Source organism: Emys orbicularis, chromosome 9, assembly GCF_028017835.1.
Source record: "Emys orbicularis isolate rEmyOrb1 chromosome 9, rEmyOrb1.hap1, whole genome shotgun sequence".
NCBI classification, from domain to species: domain Eukaryota; kingdom Metazoa; phylum Chordata; order Testudines; family Emydidae; genus Emys; species Emys orbicularis.
Genome location: NC_088691.1, coordinates 97,263,088 through 97,281,993, shown reverse-complemented (window position 1 = coordinate 97,281,993; position 18,906 = coordinate 97,263,088). Strand labels below are relative to the sequence as shown.

The 18,906-nt window shown below is 46.1% G+C and overlaps 1 protein-coding gene across 2 annotated transcripts in view; it reads right to left on the bottom strand.

Moving 5' to 3' along the window:
* The window catches only part of FXR1 (FMR1 autosomal homolog 1), a 76,895-nt gene that overhangs the window by 21,122 nt on the left and 36,867 nt on the right, over positions 1-18,906 (bottom strand). For both annotated transcript variants that reach the window (XM_065410989.1, XM_065410990.1), the window contains exons 4-8: positions 18,063-18,134; positions 7,886-8,034; positions 7,160-7,253; positions 5,872-5,988; positions 5,602-5,772 (exon numbers count right to left, since the gene is read on the bottom strand). In XM_065410989.1, the coding sequence (XP_065267061.1) occupies positions 5,602-5,772; positions 5,872-5,988; positions 7,160-7,253; positions 7,886-8,034; positions 18,063-18,134 (603 nt within the window). The remainder of the gene's footprint in view (positions 1-5,601; positions 5,773-5,871; positions 5,989-7,159; positions 7,254-7,885; positions 8,035-18,062; positions 18,135-18,906) is intronic.

The following is an 18,906-nucleotide window of genomic DNA, read 5'->3' as shown; positions in this document are numbered from 1 at the left end:
TTTTAATGATTTCCAGACTGTATTTAAAGCTCCTGAAGGTGTTCCTGGCTTTATGGATTTTGTTCTGAATGTCCTAGCTTGTTCCACCACCCTAGCTGATGGTGCTGCCCAAGCATGTGAATGTTTCTACATTGGTGAGAACATAATCCTCTATCTATACTGGTGATGGTGAGGCAATATTAAAGGTCATGATATCTATCTTATTGCGGTTGATTTTCAGTCCAATTTGCTGGCTGAATGAGTTGAGTCGAGTTGTTTTTTCTTGTATATAATGTTGGGTATGTGATAGGAGAGCAAGATCATCTGCAAAGTCCAGGTCTCCAAGGGTTGAGAAGGGTGTCCATGACCATGCATGGGCAAGGAAAAAACTGTAATTTCCTAACTTTCCAGTACTTGACTTTGCAACCTAAATAACTAACAGTTTTTTTGTATGTAATTTCCTAGGAGATCTTTTGTTTAAAGAGTAAAAGCAAATTCTGTTCTGTGCAACTGTAATAATCCTCCATTATGCATTTATCGGCAGGGTTTGAATCCTGAATGTTCAGCATAAGATGGACACCACTTGAGCTACAGAACTATGTCCATAAACTGGAAGTAAGAAGAAAGAAGGCTCCCAAAGGAGGAAATGATTGGACACAGTCACTACGGGTCTGAGGAGTGGTCGGGGTAAGCCTAGTCTGGCTCTCTCCCACCTGGTGTTGGGGGGCTCATACCTTCCCAGGTGCCCCCACAGAATGGGGGGGTGGGCACAGTGGGGCCATGTGGTAGGGGTTATCATAGAAACATAGGGCTGTTCGGAACCTCAAGAGGTCATCTAGTACAGCACTCTGCACTGAGGCAGGACTACATAAATCTAGACCATCCCTGAAAAGTATTTTAAGACCAGGTTAGACAAAATCTCCAGTGACAGGGATTCCACAAACTTCCTTGGAAGCCTAGTCCAATGCTTAACTATTCTTATAGTTAAAAAGTTTTTCCTAATATCTAACCTAATCTCCAGTGCTGCAGATGAAGATGCCTGCTTCTTGTTCTACCTTCAGTGGACATGGAAAACATTTGATCACCATCTTCTTTATAATAGCCCTTAAAATATTTGAAGATGCATCAGGTTCCCCCCCAATCTTATTTTCTCCAGACTAAAAACGCCCAGTTTTTTTAACCTTTCCTCACAGATCAGGTTTTCTAAACCTTTTATTGTTTTTGTTGCTCTCCTCTGGACTCTCTCCAATTTATCCACATCTTTCCTACAGTGTGGCACCCAGAATTGGACACAGTCCTCCAGCTGAGGCCTCATTTGTGTCAAGTAGAGCGGGACAATTACTTCCTGTTTCTTATATATGACATTTCTGTTAATATACCCAGAATATTAGCCTCTCTCGCAACTGCTTCACATTGGTGACTCATATTCAATTTGTGATCCACTATAACCCCAAGATCCTTTTCAGCAGTACTACTGTCTAGACAGTTGGTCCCTATTTTGTAGCTGTGCATTTGATTTTTCCTTCCTAAGTTAAGTACTTGTCTTTATTGAATTTCATCTTCCTGATTTCAGACTAACTCTCCAGTTTGTCAAGGTCATTTTGAATTCTAATCCTGTCCTCCAAAGTGCTTGCAATCCCTCCTAGCTTGGTATCATCTGCAAAATTTATAAGCACACTCTCTATTCCATTATCCAAGACATTGCTGAAAATACCGAATAATACTGGACCCAGGACAGACCCCTGCAGGCCCTCACTAGATAAATCCTCCCAGTTTCAGAGCAAACCATTGATAACTACTCTTTGAGTATGGTCTTTCAACTAGTTATGGAGCCACCTTGCAGTAATCTCATCTAGGTCACATTTCCCCAGTGTGCTTATGAGAATGTCATGCAAGACTCTATCAAGCCTTACTGAAGTCAAGATATATCATGTCTACAGCTTCCCCTTCATCCATTACACCAGTAACCCTGTCAAAGACAGAGAGAGCACAGCCTGGCTCTCCCTCTTTCTCATAGCACCCTTGGGAATTTTGGGAGCTCCTGCTCTATGATGCCCCAAGAGGTGGTGTCATAAATATAAAGGGAAGGGTAACAACCTTTATGTATGCAGTAACATAAATCCCTCCTGGCCAGAGGTACACAATCACTTACCTGTAAGGGGTTAATCAGTTCAATTAACCTAGTTGGCACCTGACCAGAAGGACCAATGGGGAAAGAAGATACTTTCAAATCTGGGGGGGACGGGGGAGGGCGGAGGAGACGGTTTTGTTTGTGCTCTCTTTGTTGGTTCCCTCTCGGGACAAAGAGAGAGACCAAGCAGGTAACCCAGCTCCTAAAAAGATTCTGAACTGATACATCTAAAAATTACAGAAATTGTAAGTAATAGCAAGGAAATGCATTAGATTATCTTTTGTTTTAGCTTGTGAATTTTCCCTATGCTAAAGAGGGAGGTTTATTCCTGTTTTTGTAACTTTGAAGTTAAGCCTAGAGGGAAATCCTCTGTGTTTTAAATCTTTTTACTTACCCTGTAAAGTTATCTTCCATTCTGATTTTGCAGGTGTGATTCTTTTACTTTTTTTTTTTTTTAAATAAAATTCTTCTTTTAAGAACCTGATTGATTTTCAGTGTCCTAAAAACCAGGGATTTGGTCTGTGCTCACTTTGTTAACCTATCGGTTGGTATAATATTCTCAAGTCCCCCCAGGAAAGGTGGTGAAGGGGTTTGGGGGGATATTTTGGGGAGATAGGGCTCCAAGTGGTCCCTCCCTGAATGTCTGTTTAAATCACTTGGTGGTGGCAGCAATACTGTCCAAGGACAAGGAAAGGAATTTGTGCCTTGGGGAAGTTTTTAACCTAAGCTGGTGGAATATAAGCTTAGGGGGTCTTTCATGCAGGTCCCCACATCTGTACCCCAGAGTTCAAAGTGGAGAGGGAACCCTGACAGGAAGTATGGGATGCAGGAACTCTGAGCTGGGTTGCGGGGGGCGGGGGGGAGGGGGAAAGAGTTCCTCCCTCAATACAACTGCCTCAGCAGCTCCCAGGTATTCTCATTACAGCATCTGCTGCTGTTACTTAGGCAGTGATGTGGCCTGAACTTAGAATTTTCATGCTCAGTTATTATTTTAGTTTGCTGCCAACATTTTCCTAAGGTACATAAGTGAGAAAAGGGAAACAATTTTTAGTAGTTTATATCTCAATAAAAGTTGAACAGAATTTTATAGGACAAAGAAAAGGCATTTTGCAAGACTGAAGACATTCTACGCACCGCAAGGCCTTCAAGGCTTCCCTCAAGGCATTCAAAGGCCATCTGCAAGCAATGAAGGTGTGACAGCTTCTCAGAGAAAAAGTTGCAGAATGCTTTATAATGTAAAATGTTAGGCAGCCTAAATATAGCAGTAGCTACCAACTCCTCCTATAATACAGAATATTAAATTTTTCTTTGAATGTGGAATAGGAGACCTGGATAAAAGCTTAAAAAATAAGGTCTTTGTGATGTTAGATATATCAATATTGAAAATAAACTAAGTTCAGAAATAATGTGTGAATTTATTTTTATATTATTTGTATACAAGTTACATACACACAGCTGAACTGACATGGTTAAAATTCTTTTCCATATGTGCATTCTCACAAGGTTTGTACACCAGAGGTCCTGCTTTAGTGTGGGTGGAAAAAAAGGCAGGTTACAAAGATGTTACTTGGGCGACAAATTCTCTGCACAGTGCTCTTTTGAGGGAGGATTTGGAGGCAGACTGGTGGAATTTGGCCCGGAAGTGGGTGGTAGACACAGGGTCTATAGACTGTGAGAATCCAAAGGACAAAAGTCCTATCTAAGGGAACACAAGAGACTTCAACCACTACTACAGCCTGCCCAAAAAGTGGCTCTGTGCTCTGGCTCAGAGATGAATGCTAGGAAGTTCCCAAGCTTTCACAAATAACCACCACATACACCAGGAGGAGCCTGCTTACACTCAGTTTGTTAAAAATCTTAGGTAGAAGTAAATAATAAGCACATATGAGGCATGAACTTAATTAAGACAGAGTTCCAGATTCTCTGCTTCATTAGTGCAGTTTTGGACTGCTCCGCTGGTGCAGAACTGCACTCAACTGGCATAGCTGGTGGCAACAGGATCAATCCAGTACAGGATAAACCTTGGGTAGCTGCCAGAACAGCTCAACTCCTACTCCCTGTGACTAGCATAGGAGGTGTGGCAAGGGAAAAAAGGGGGATGTCGGGCAAGCCCAAGCAACACTAAGATGCAATAACACCCTATTGGGGCCACTGACAGCCAGCACAAATAAAAGCAGCCCTCAGGCTTTCCTTACCTGATTTAGAGGAAAGGACTAATTAAAGCAGCCCCAGGATCACAAGGGCACAAAAATAGCTTTAAAGCCACATTTGTACACTCCCCTCCTGACCTGCATCAAGTGCTCCTCAGCCAGAGTCAACGATCAGGGCTCTCAGTCTGTTAATATTTAATCCCTTTATAGAGCTACATGAGCACATCTATATTTATACACTCCAGTATATTTACTATGTAGAGAGGTCATGGCAGTTTGGAGAGAAACATGCTAGTCTGAAGAATGGCAGGTAATATATAGTCATTTAACAAGAATAATACCTTGCAATAAGTATTTTGTCCTGAGCAAGTATTACCTGTATACAATAAGTAGTATTGCAACCAAGAGTAATTTCTCTCCCCTCCACCCCATGCTGCTTGTTGGCCTTTTGCCTAAGAGACTTTTTATAACTGATATGTTCCCCAACAGAGTGCAATGTGTCACACCAGTAGTAGTAGACTATATAAGGGGTCTTTTCCAGCTTTTATTATTATTAAATACAGAAAATGACTTTAACTGAATGTTAAAGTTCCACAGAGTCACAAAAGGTCAACATCAGGCCTCAAATGAGAAACAGCAGAAGACACTGCTGCAGAACTTTTTGATTAGTTAGCAATGAATGAGTAGTGATCTGTAAATAACATTATGATAGGTGAACTGTTCTCCTTTAATAGACTGGAGCACATACTGTGCATATTATATCCTCTTTTAAATATCAGCTTTACTTCTGGAGCTTTCAATCACATTACAAAAACTCCATGGCCAGAATGAAGAAATCTAAACAGAATTACAAATCTCTAACTTGGTCGTCATTCAAGATGCTAGGGAGCGAAAAACAGAAAGACCTGAATTCCAAAATAATGAAATAGGCAATGCCCCCCCCCCCAAAAAAAAAGCAAACCAAGAAAAAGGTGGGTGGGGAGCAGGGGTAAAAAACTATGTACACTCAAAACAAAAAAGGTAACAGCTAAAGTGGCAAACATTTATTACATGATAGTATAGTAATTTTCATCTTCAAAATGCTTTACAAATATGAGACAGTTAAATATACCACCTACAACACTCACCCTGTGAAGTGTGTATTTTTATCCCCACTTCACATCTGAGGAAACACAGAGGGTAAGTTGACTGGCCCCACAAACTGTGTCAGAATTGGAATTAGAACTCAGCAGTCTCTGACTCTTGTTCCTGTGCTCAGATCTCATCTCTATGCAGTAGTAATAAACACCAGAGTAAACCAACTATTAAATATGAAGAACAAAAAAAATCGTTTCCCCTTACCTCTCCATAGATCCTGAAAGTACCAGTATCTTCCTCAAGCTCAATTGCAGTTACTCCTGGAACTTTCCTCGCTTGCTGTATGTTACTACCATGTGTTCCTATTGCAAGTCCCATTAAATCTTCTCTTACAACAAATTCCTCATGAAATGCTGCTGCAAGTTGTTTTGTGCACTAGGGAGAGGTGAAAGAATTTGTCCACCATAAGAAGAAACTCAAAACTGAACACAGTTAAATGATTACTTTAAACAATTCCATTCTAAGACAGCTTACTTCTAAGTGTTTTGTGGCTTCTTCATTTCTTGACATGAGCATTAGCTTGGTACGAATGCTGCGCAAATGCATGTCACTCAATATATTTACTCTCTTCACTGTTGATTCGCTGGCAGACTACAAAAAGAGAAGTGGTAAGATAAGCAATATCCCCTTTTGATAAAGAAAATCCACATTCAGAGGGCAAATTAGAACTCTGTTTACTTTTACAATTGAATTGAATTGTAAATATAAATCCCAATTTAGAAAGTCACTTATTGATATTAGCCTTCCTCAAGGTCTCAAAACAAGACATACCAAGAAAAATTCAGCTTCCAAAACAAAATCCCACAAATCCATTACCATTGGCTCCATGTGTTTACAGCCAGTTTTTCTACTGGACCTATACAGTGACTGTTGCACTGAGATAATCCCACTATGGATCTATTATAAATTGCTAGATTATTTTATGTAATCTTTTTACCACACATGTCAGGTCACTGGAAGATCCAAGAAAGTAAGAAGGGAAAACTGAATCTGAACAGGCAAATTTATATGGAAAATTTTGTCCCAAGGAAATAGAACTGCAAAGACGAATTACTGCTGAGGAAAATATTACTGAACAGGAGCAAATCTAATTAAGCCAGGTGTGATGTTTGTGGGATTCTCCTGCATAGGTGTGGGTGAAAAATAATATGTTAGAAGGCGGATGCAGGAATCCCCAGGCCAAACCCAATTTCAGTCTCACTGCATTTGAACAAATTTGTGAGAGTTGCCTTTAAATTTTTCCTATGAGGCTTGGAGACTGAGTACTAGCTTTTCCCTGGCTTTGACTGACGATTAAAAATAGGTAAAAGATAGGACTAACTACCCTGAACCTATCATTCTGTATATTACAAAATCTCCCTAAGGGTCCCAATTCGCTAAATGACTAGGGTTATGATTATGATCTCTCTTCTCCATCCAGTAAAGGGTGCTTTTACCCTCAAAAGAGACTAAGCACGTTACTTCTGCAGAAAGCTGCATCGCAGGAAACATTAATCAGAGAGACCAAAGATCACTCCCAAACTCAGGCTGCCTTTGATGCAGTACTGACACCAATCCAATGAGCCTACTCCAAAATACAATATTTTAAAATGATATTATGAACACATACATATATTAAACTGCTTGAAATGTGCATAGCCGTACAAATAAATCAGTTCACAGATATGCAGGAACCACACAACAATCTGTAACCAATCAAAATGTAGTAGTTAATATCGAATATTCATGCACTGTCTGCACAAAAAATAAACTGATTTCTTACCAGTATTATTAACTGCGTAGTTTCAGCATGGTAGAAAATTCGACAAGCTCCTACAGCTTTCTTAAAATCCTTATGTGCATTTTCATTAGCGCACCTAGAGAAATGAATGTTATAAAGGTTACTTCAGCTGAAGACAGTCGTATCAATAAGAACTGTGTAACCCTATTAATCAAAAATGAGAATGCGGCAGTAGTCTATAATAAGGAATGTTTCTCAGCCTGGAAAACTCCAGACTAGTGCAAGGAGATGTGCCAGGGGTCCACCTGATTTCACACTGCAAATGTGCAAGAGGTAAAGCTGTCTGCAGCTCCTTGAAAGTCTTCCTTTTCTACTTGTTACTCTATATTGCAGAGGGCTACAGTAGCAGCTCATGTGTACAGGGCTGAATGCTCAGGAAGCAGCCTGTTTGACCAAAGATTTCTTCTTCCATGGCATTCAGCTCAACCACAAAAGAGCATGTCGCCCAACCACCAGAAAATCACCAAGCCTTCTGGTGGAGGGAAAAAGGAGGGGGCAGGTACAACTATCCCAGAGGATGATTGGCAACCACATCACTTTCATAGTTGATTGAAGTATCACAGTTAGTGACATTTAACTGTGAACTACAACAGGAGTATTCTCTCCAAAAAATAACCTAAGACTAGAATTTATGATACATATATGGAGAAAGGAATATGCCATGTTGAAATGAATAATAGTGAAGTTACAGTATGCAGAGCTACTCACGCATCTCTCAGATCTTCAGGAACATCCACTGTGCACTTAAAGAACGTGTTCTTTTTGACCGTTTTATTTTGATTCACAGGTCGAAGTCGTTCAAATGTGACTATTTCATTGTACGTGGCATCACAAGCAGCATATTCAATGACATAAAACTAAGTGGGGAAAGTTTTTTTTAAAAAAATCATTAATTAAAAGTAACCATTTCATAAAGATAACAGCTACTATCTCTGTTATCAAGGAAATATAAAATATGGGTTTACACACTAAAACATAGTTCTATTTTGACAAAGCTATGCTCTTGCAATGTTATATCCTGTGCAGACCCCCTCCCCCAGTGTCCCACTGAAGCCAATGGGTCTCTATATGGGTGGAGGTGTATGCATATGCACATTGCATTGTACAACTGGAAACTAAGTTTGCTCCATTTGTATATCAAATACTGTTTTTTTCTGACTGCCAATTCTGTCGACTCAATCCAGGACCTGAAATTTAAACTGTCTTCATTCTGCTTAGTATATCCCATGTACTACTAAAGGTAATGCAACAAGAACTTAGCTGACAATTTTTCCAAAAATGCTTGAGGGAGAAAAGAATCCAGCTAATGTTACACTGATGTATTGGCTCTGAGAGAACAGCAGTAAAAGTTAAATCCACTGTGTAAATAGGTGACCAGCAGATAACTATTGGACATAAAGGAGGAGGAGGTATCCTTCCTTCTCAGGCTCTGGTGCTACTCTGTATTTACACATTTATTTCAGTTTCAGGAGACAAAAAGTCTGGAAGTTGTAAAAGCTGAAAATATTTTGGCCCTACCCCACAACCCTTTGGTACACAGGAAGGCCCACAAAGCCCAGCTTTGTGCCAGGGTACAAATTTTTTACATAGCCTTCCCAAATCAAATCCTCTTTTCCACCCCATGGGGCAACTCCAAAAGAGTAGGCAGAATCTTCCCTTGCTCCTTCACAAAAACAGATACTGTACTTGGTTTTTGTCAACATAAGCAGACTTGACTGAAATACACACAAGGAACAGATATGTTTGGTAAGGTGGTGCCATATTTCCATAGGGTCTTTTCTGACTATAACCAGATTTTAAATTAAATTTGGTTCACAGAATGATTTCTTTATTCGCAAATCAATTATTACATACAACTATTTGCCATATGTATTGTCTACATAAACTTTTTGTTCTCTTCCAATTTATCTTTAATAGTGTTGAAAATGCATATACCTGCAACCACATTTTGAAAATAAAAAAAAAAGTCCATATGCTCTTAGAAAAGTAATATATCTTACCACATTTAGAAGTAGTTCAGTTTAGCAACATGTCATATAAACAGATTTATTACCAAAAATAATCATATGGTTGTTCATCATCAGATACATCTTTTGTGAATTTCAGATTAGTCCCTTGTTTAGCAAACTTAAATCTGAGAATACCCAGCCAAAGCATCTATAATGAACTCAGAAGTGAATAAAAGCTTGAAGATTATATAATTTGTAACAGGTGTAATTCTATCAGTACTTTGCAAGGATAAGTAAGGATACAGGAGATCAAAGCATGAAAACTCCTACTGTCAATAACTCAGGAAGGTTTCGGGAGTTAGAAGGCTAGGTAACTTCTCGTTTGTGTATATAATTAAAAACACATTTGTTGAGTTACATTAAAAAAACCCCATAGACCGCACACCTATGGACATTTGTACTGTTTCTCACTATTTAAATCCAAGTCCTCTAACAAAAAACTTTAGTTAGCTGGTTGGTAGTAAAATCCCAAGCTGCTGTGACATACAAGAGAAATATATTAGGGCTTGTATTTAACCCCACTGTAGGGGAGTTGACAGATGTTCTAATCAGTATCTCTCAATGTCACAAGTTTAAAGTGTCTTTTCTTGCCAGCTTGTTCATCCACACCGATCACAATAAGAGAGAAAAAAGACGGTTACTTACCTTCTGTAACTGTTGTTCTTCGAGATGTGTTGTTCACGTCCATTCCACATTAGGTGTACGCGCGCCGCGTGCACGAACGTCGGAAACTTTTTCCCTCGGCGGCTCCCGTCGGGCCCGCAGGGTCTCCCTTCCCGCCAGAGCGGCGCCCCGCCCTAGCGTATATATACCCCTGCTGGCCCGACCCTCCCTCAGTTCCTTCTTGCCGGTGACTCCGACAGAGGGGAAGGAGGGTGGGAAGTGGAATGGACGTGAACAACACATCTCGAAGAACAACAGTTACAGAAGGTAAGTAACCGTCTTTTCTTCTTCGAGTGCTTGTTCACGTCCATTCCACATTAGGTGACTCACAAGCTTACCATTGGAGGAGGGTAGGAGTCAAGGAATAACAGATTGAAGCACCGCCCTGCCGACCATCGCGTCATCTCTGGTCTGATGGTGGATCGCGTAGTGGGCCGTGAAGGTATGAACCGACGACCAGGTGGCTGCCTTGCAGATCTCCTGAAGCGGGACCTGCGCCAAGAAGGCCGTCGAGGACGCTTGGGCCCTAGTAGAGTGAGCCCGGATCGGAAGTGCAGGCACGTTGGCGAGCTCGTAGCACGTGCGTATGCAAAGCACGATCCACGCCGACAGGCGTTGCGTTGAAATAGGCTGGCCCTTCATTCGTTCCGCAATGGCCACGAATAGCTGAGTTGATTTGCGGAAAGGTCTGGTACGGTCCAGATAAAAAGCCAGCGCCCGCCGCACATCGAGGGTATGCAGGCTACGATGGCGCGGGTCCGTATGGGGCTTGGGGAAGAACACCGGCAAACAGATGTCCTGCCCCATGTGAAAACTCGTGACCACCTTAGGAAGGAACTTAGGGTGAGGCCTGAGTTGCACCTTATCCTTGTAAAAAACAGTATACGGAGGTTCCGAGGTGAGGGCCCTCAGCTCCGACACCCTCCTAGCCGAGGTGACAGCCACGAGGAACGCGACCTTCCATGAAAGGTGCATGAGGGAACAAGAGGCCAGGGGTTCAAAGGGGGGCCCCATGAGTTTAGTGAGGACCAGGTTGAGGTCCCACGGGGGTATAGGTGGGCGAGTGTAGGGGAACATCCTATCCAGCCCCTTGATGAATCGGACCACCGTAGGGTTGGAGAACACGGACAGCCCCAATTCCCCCGGGTGAAAAGCCGATATGGCGGCTAGATGCACCTTAATAGAAGCGGGGGCCAGGCCCTGGCGCCTAAGGCTCAGCACGTAATCCAGGATCATCGGTATCGAGACCCGCAAGGGCCGGGCGCGCTGAGACTCACACCAGAGGGCGAAGCGCTTCCACTTGGCCAGGTAGGTTGCCCTTGTGGAGGGTTTCCTACTACCCAGGAGGATTTGCTGGACCTCCTGGGAGCATCTGTGCTCCGCCTCATTCAGCCAGAGAGCAGCCATGCCGTCAGATGCAGCGATGGCAGGTTCGGGTGGAGTAGGCGACCTCGATCCTGTGTTATGAGGTCGTGATGGAGGGGGAGGGTTATTGGAGAGGCCACGGAGAGCTCTAAGAGCGTTGTGAACCAGTGTTGACGAGGCCACGCCGGGGCGATGAGAATGACCTTCGCCCTGTCCCTGCGGGTCTTTAGAAGGACCCTGTGGATGAGTGGGAACGGGGGGAAGGCATATCGCAGGCTCCCTCCCCACGGGATTGTAAAGGCGTCCGCCAGAGAACCCGGACTGCGGTTCTGGAAGGAACAAAACTGTGGGCACTGGCTGTTGTCCATGGTGGCAAATAGATCCACCTGGGGAAACCCCCACCTCAGGAAGATTGACCGGAGGATGTCCCGCCTCAGCCTCCACTCGTGCGTGAGATAGGACCGGCTGAGGCGGTCCGCCAATCCGTTCTGGACCCCGGGGAGATATGCAGCCCGGAGGTGTACTGAATGGGCTATACAGAAGTCCCAGAGGAGGAGTGCCTCGCGACAGAGGGGAGAGGACCGGGACCCGCCCTGCTTGTTTATGTAGAACATAGCGGTAGTGTTGTCCGTCAGAACTGACACGCCGTGCCCTCTTATGGTGGCGTGAAAGGTCTGGCAGGCGAGGCGAACCGCCCTCAGCTCCTTCAGGTTGATGTGAAGCGACTGTTCCTCCCTGGACCACAAGCCCTGAGTGCGTAGGTCCCCTAGGTGCGCCCCCCAACCCAGGTCCGACGCGTCTGTCACCAACGTCAGAACTGGTTGTGGGGCAGCGAACGGGACCCCCGCGCAGACCTGCTGTTGGTCGAGCCACCAACAGAGGGCGTCCGAGACCCGAGCCGGAATCGTGACAACCATGTCTAATGGGTCGCTGTTGGGGCGATATACCTGGGCCAACCACAGCTGCAGAGGTCGGAGCCGGAGGCGGGTGTGTCCAACCACGTGGGTGCATGCCGCCATGTGCCCCAAGAGCTGTAAGCAACGTTTGGCCGTGGTCGTGGGGAATCTCTGAATGGAGGTCACGGCCTCCTGGATTGCCCGGAAACGAGATACGGGAAGGCTCGCCCTCGCTGCCACCGAGTCCAGGACTGCCCCTATGAATTCCAGTCTCTGTGTGGGGACTAGTGAGGACTTGGGCACATTGACCAACAGGCCGAGATCGCGGAACACTTGTAGCGCCAACGTCACGTGGGCGTGAACCTCTGCCTCTGACCGGCCCGCCAGGAGCCAATCGTCCAGGTATGGGTAGACACGCATCCGTCGCTTTCGAAGAAAGGCCGCCACCACGGACATGCATTTCGTGAAGACACGTGGGGCCGTTGCCAGGCCGAAGGGCAAGACCGCAAACTGAAAATGGCGCTGCTGGATAGTGAAGCGCAGGAACCGCCGGTGGGCCGGGCGGATAGCGATGTGAAAGTACGCGTCTTTCATATCGAGGGCAGAGTACCAATCCCCCGGATCCAGGGAAGGAATGATGGTACCGAGGGAGACCATACGGAAACGTGGTTTTTGCAAGTACTTGTTCAACTTGCGAAGGTCCAGGATAGGACGGAGGCCCCCTTTCGCCTTGGGAATGAGGAAGTATCTGGAATAGAACCCTTTTCCTCTGAGGTCTGGAGGAACCTCTTCCACCGCCCCTACAGCGAGGAGGGTCCGTACCTCCTGCATAAGGAGTTGCTCGTGAGAGGGGTCCCTGAAGAGGGACGGGGGGGGTGGGTGGGAAGGGGGGGGCGAGGAAAACTGGAGGGCATATCCTGACTCTACCGTGCGGCGGACCCAATGATCCGATGTTATATGGGACCAGGCACGGGAAAAACGGGATAGGCGGTCCCTGAAACACAGGGGAGGATCCGGGGAAGAGATCGGGACCCTGTCCTCGATCGCATCTTCAAAATCCTTGTTTATTGCCCGGCTGCAGCTTGCCGTTGTTATTGCCCTGGCCTTGACCGTGGTTAGGCGTATTGTTGCGCCTACGCCTATTGTCTCTGCCCCGTCTACGGTAAGGCTCGTGTCGAGGGCGAGGCTGGTATTGCCTCTGTGGAGGCTGTGGCTTAAAGGGTTTCCTCTGCGTCACGGGGGTATGCATCCCCAATGACTTGAGGGTAGCCCGCGAATCTTTGAGGCCATGGAGCCTGGCATCAGTCTGCTCCGAAAACAACCCCGTCCCTTCAAACGGAAGGTCCTGGAGGGTGTTTTGCACCTCTGGAGGAAGACCAGACGCTTGCAACCACGCTGAACATCTCATCACCACTCCGGACGCGATAGTCCTGGCGGCCGCATCGGCCGAGTCGAGCGAGGCCTGTAAAGAAGTCTTGGCCACCGCCTTTCCCTCGTCCACAATGGCCGCAAACTCGGCCTGCGACCCCTAAGGCAGGGCCTCCTTAAAGTTGGACACCGACGCCCAGGAGTTAAAGTTATGTCGGTTGAGGATCGCCTGCTGGTTCGCGATCCGCAACTGGAGGCCTCCCGACGAGTAGACCTTCCTACCGAAGAGGTCTAATCGTTTCGCCTCCTTGGCCTTGGGGGCCGGGGCCTGCTGGCCATGCCGCTCCTTTTCGTTGACCGCCGAAACTACCAGCGAACATGGGGCCGGATGGGAGAAGAGGAAGTCAAACCCCCTGGATGGGACGAAGTACTTCCTCTCGACGCCCCGTGCGGTCGGTGCAGAGGAGGCCGGCGTCTGCCACACAGTCTTATAGTTTGACTGTACGGTCTTTATCAATGGAAGAGCAATCCTGGAGGGACCCTCCGGGCTGAGAATGTCTACCATGGGGTCCTCCTGCTCGACCGTCTCCTCCACCTGCAACCCCAAGTTGAGGGCCACCCGGCGGAGCAAGTCCTGGTGTGCCCGGTGGTCAATTGGGGGAGGGCCGGACACTGTTGTGCCCGCCACGGCTTCATCTGGTGAGGAGGAGGAGGTCATGGCTTTTTGAGCGTCCTCATCCTCCTGTAAGCCCTCCTCAGCGGGCTGACCCTCCGGGGTGCGTCCCCTGCCCTGGGCCACGGACGGTGCCTGGCTCGGTGCCAAGTCCGCCCTCTCGGCCTCAAGCGGTCTGGAGACCGTAGCCTCCGCACGGGAGGTGGGACGGTACCGTGGGGAGCGGGACCGGTCCCCCGAAGGGCCCGACCTCGAAGTTCTAGATGGCGGGCCTTGCTGGTGGTAGGCCCACGGTGTCCAGAACGGCCACTGTCCCGGATGGCTCCAGTGCGGTTGCCAAGAGGTCTCGTGCCGTGCCGTGTAGCGGAATGCCCTCCGCGATCGTACCTCGACCGCCCCGAGCTCACTTCCGACGCGAGCGACGGCGACCTGGAGGGCCACGGCGGTGCCGTGGAGCGGTGCCGATCCGGTGTCGGGGAGCGGTGCCGTCGGGACCGGGACCGTGAGTAGCGCCGTACCGATCTGGATCTGGAACGGTACCGTTGACCGCGGGACCGGGAACGGCTGCGGGAGGACGGTCTTGGGGTCCTCGCCGTCGAAGCGCCCCGGTGCCTGCTCGGGCCGGGTTGCTGGGACGGTGCCTCGCTCGCGCCGGGGCCCTTCTGCGTGGAGGCCCGTTGCGCGGCGGGAAGCCGGGAGTCCACCGAGGCGGAGCTCGACCGGGACCGGCGCCGGGAGCGGTGCCGAGATGGCGACCGCGACGGGCGCATCATCGCCGGCTTGCCCTTGGAAGGCAGCCTCGGCGGTATGTCTTTGGCGCGGAGTGTGCTGACGGAGGACAATTCAATGAGGTCCTTCGCCGCCTCAAATGTGTCCGGGGTGGAGGGCTGTTCCAACAGTTCCTCCAGCCCCTCCTCCTCACTCGACGCGCTTGTCCCGGGGCTCGACGGGCCTTTCGGCGCCGGAGCCACTGGTACCGGGACCTGTGCCGGGGCCGGCACGGCCTTGGGCGCGCTAGCGGTCTTCGTAGGCGCCGCCTTCTTGTGCGGGGAGCGACCCCGGGCCTTGGGCTGGCTCTTGGGCTTGGCCGGCGAAGCAGATCGGTGCCGGGCGTGATCGCGCCGAGGCGGCACCGCAGGTTTAGCCTGCACCGCTTGCGTTGGGTCGCGGACCGATGCCGGGGCACTTCGCACCGACGCCGACGGTGCCGTGGGAGCGGAGGGCTGTAACGCCATCTCCATGAGGAGCTGTTTCAGACGAAAGTCTCTCTCTTTTTGAGTCCTGGGCTTGAAAGCCTTACAAATCTTACAGCGCTCCTTCTGGTGAGCTTCCCCCAAGCAACGGAGACACGACTCGTGCAGGTCGCTCACTGGCATGGGCCTGCGGCACGTGGCACAAGCCTTGAAGCCTTGGGCGTGCGGCATGCCCCGCCGCCCAGGGCCGGTGCCGGGGTTGACCAAACCCCTATCACCAAGAGTTTGGTTGGTCTTTGTAACAACTAAACTACTTAACTCTAACACTTACTATAACAAAGAACTGATAACTACTGCTAATGACTATGCTAAGGGACACTCTCGAGTTGAGAGAAGAGCTGTTCCAACGTCGCCACGGGCGGTAAGAAGGAACTGAGGGAGGGTCGGGCCAGTAGGGGTATATATACGCTAGGGCGGGGCGCCGCTCTGGCGGGAAGGGAGACCCTGCGGGCCCGACGGGAGCCGCTGAGGGAAAAAGTTTCCGACGTTCGTGCACGCGGCGCGCGTACACCTAATGTGGAATGGACGTGAACAAGCACTCGAAGAAGAATACCTAGATAGGTGACTGTCCTTGACAATGGTCTATTTCAAATGATGTGCTTTGAATAACTCCTTGCCCCCAATGGAGTTCAACAGAAGCAGCAGAAGTACTAACAAAAAGCTAAGCAAACCTCAAAGCCCATGAAATACATAAACAATTTCTTATTCCCAACCTTGTTTCCTGACTGAGCTTCTGGAGACCTACTACTTGCTAAAGAAAAAAAAAATACAGCTTTTCAGTTGGAAAGGATCACTCCAACTAGTACCCAGCATATCAATTCACAATACAGCAATAATATTTTAATGGGACAATGTCAGATATGTAGCCATGATTCACTAAACCTAAACTAAGTGTCTGAGTGTGCAAATCTTTTTTGTGCCTGCAACTGCAATGGCCATCTATATGAATAGCACACATGGAAGACTAGCAGAATCAGGCTCCTATTTATTACAGGAGCGCTGCCGAGATAAACATCTTTCAAAAAACATCCTTGTCCATATTAAAGATTATCACCTTCAATTATTACTTATTTACTGAAAACTTTAGAAATCTAACTTCCTGTTCTAGCTACTTTGGTTATTTCTAGGGCACTCACCATCATAGCCAACTTTCACTTTTTTTGTTGTTTGTATTTTATTCAGTTTCAAAATGAAGTTAGCCATTGAAAAGTTTTACTTTCCAGATCTCTTGGTCGATGCATGATGCTGTTGTATTTGGGTTCCCGATTCAGCAGGACAATGTTTAAATGCAACTCCAGTCCCAAACCCCTCTTTGAAAAAAACCAACCCCCAAACTCTTAACTAAAATGTGTAATTAAATTAATGAAATGTCATCATGTTACATTTTATAGTTTAAGCCCAAAATTCAGTGTATTTTTAACTATTAATGGAAATATATATATTTTTTAAAATTACATGTCCGTGCTGCATTTTAATCAAAACATGGCTGCGTTCTCCTAGCGCATAGGAAGAGAAAACAGAAGAGTATTGAAAAATGTTTTAATAGAAACAGATTAGTCTCCTTTCACTAAGCTGAGTGAAATGTAAAGAGAAAAACAATACAGTAGCACCTTAGAGTCACAAACACCTCAGGAATGGAGGTTGTTCGTAACTCTGAAATGTTCGTAACTCTGAACAAAATATTATGGCTGTTCTTTCAAAAGTTTACAACTGAACATTGACTTAAAGCTTTGAAACTTTATTACGCAGAAGAAAAATGTTGCGCTCTCTCTCTTTTTTTTAGTAATTTACATTTAACACAGTACTGTACCGTATTTGCTTTTTTGGGGGGAGGAGGGGGGGGAAGGGGTGGTGTCTCTGCTGCTGCCTGATTACGTACTTCTGGTTCCAAATGAGGGGTGAGGTTGACTGGTCAGTTCGTAAGTCTGGTATTCATAACTCTGAGGTTCTAATATCCATACAAATGATGTGAAGTAACAATTATTACAACTGAATCAAATTTAAAATCTTATCAGGATGTTAGAAACACAGGTAGGAACATTTTTTGTTTTACATATTTTTTTAACCTCACGAATTCTGTTTGCAAAATAGATTGATTTGTTTCAAATTATGTCAGAAACTAAGTATACAGATATAAAAGGTACCACACATAGTCCAGAAATGGCTCATCCAATATATAGACACATAACTCAGAGTTAGGCATGCAATGTAGTTCTTGCAGAACCTAAACAACCAGACCCAAGGTATATTGACCCAAGGTGTGTCAAACACACAAAATGGCAAGTATCCAGGAGCCATCCCCACTTAGCGAGTAATTTACAAGAAAGAATATTTATTGTTACCCCCACCCGCGTATAGTCAGCCAGCTGCAAGTTACCATCGCCATGAGCGGCCTTAATTTATGACCTAACCTGCCATCATGGTTTTGTGTTGGTAATACTTAACTTTGGGTTCCTTCTCCTTTTTTCAAGCTATGCTTTGTTTCTGTATTAGTGACAACCCACTCTCACCAGCTCTGTTTTTCTGTCATTATATCACAGTGTCATTTCTCCCTCACAAGATACGGCACACAGATTTAATGAGTCGTGCAATATTTACCTTCCATACTTGCTGCACTTCAAATGGGAGCAGACAGTCCTAATTTTTAAAGTAACTTACCTCTCCTTTCATCATTCGAACTTTTGCCAGCCACCAGCCACAAGGTTCTTGGTCATTTGCTCTTGAGTAAACCTGAAAGGAAAAAATACAAGAGGAGCATATTTAAAATATAGCTACACCAGAGGTAGGCAATCTATGGCACACGTGCCAAAGGCGGCACATGAGCTGATTTTCAGTGGCACTCACACTGCCCAGGTCCTGGCCACCGGTCCGGGGCCCTCTGCATTTTAATTTAATTTTAAATGAAGCTTCTTAAACATTTTAAAAACCTTATTTACTTTACATACAACAATAGGTTAGTTATATATTATAGACTTATAGAAAGAGACCCTCTAAAAACATTAAAATGTATTACTGCCACGCGAAACCTTACATCAGAGTGGATAAATGAAGACTCGGCACACCACTTCTGAAAGGTTGCCGACCCCTGAGCTACACAATTAAAAAACCTAACGGGTTAAACCAACAGTGAAGCAGAAATGAATCTTTTTCAACTAACCCAGCTAATCACCAAGATAAAAGCCACCAGTAGTATAAGATACTGCAATTTAAATCTATTTTTATATAAAATTCCAGTTAGCCAGTCATATGTGCTTCTCATCATATACATTTTCATAACATTGCACTACACAGATTAGGTGTGCAGATTCTGTTAACAATACACAAGGCAGCTTTTTGAGGGGTTTAAAACTGGAGCGTAAAAATTTACTCAATAGCAGGTGAAGACACGGGATTCTTGCAATTCCACAATAAATTTAAACACTTTTCTGTGAGGCTAAAGTGCACAAGAACCAAGAAATTCAGTGTTAAGGATGCCATTTTGTCTATAGTTTACTCAATGACC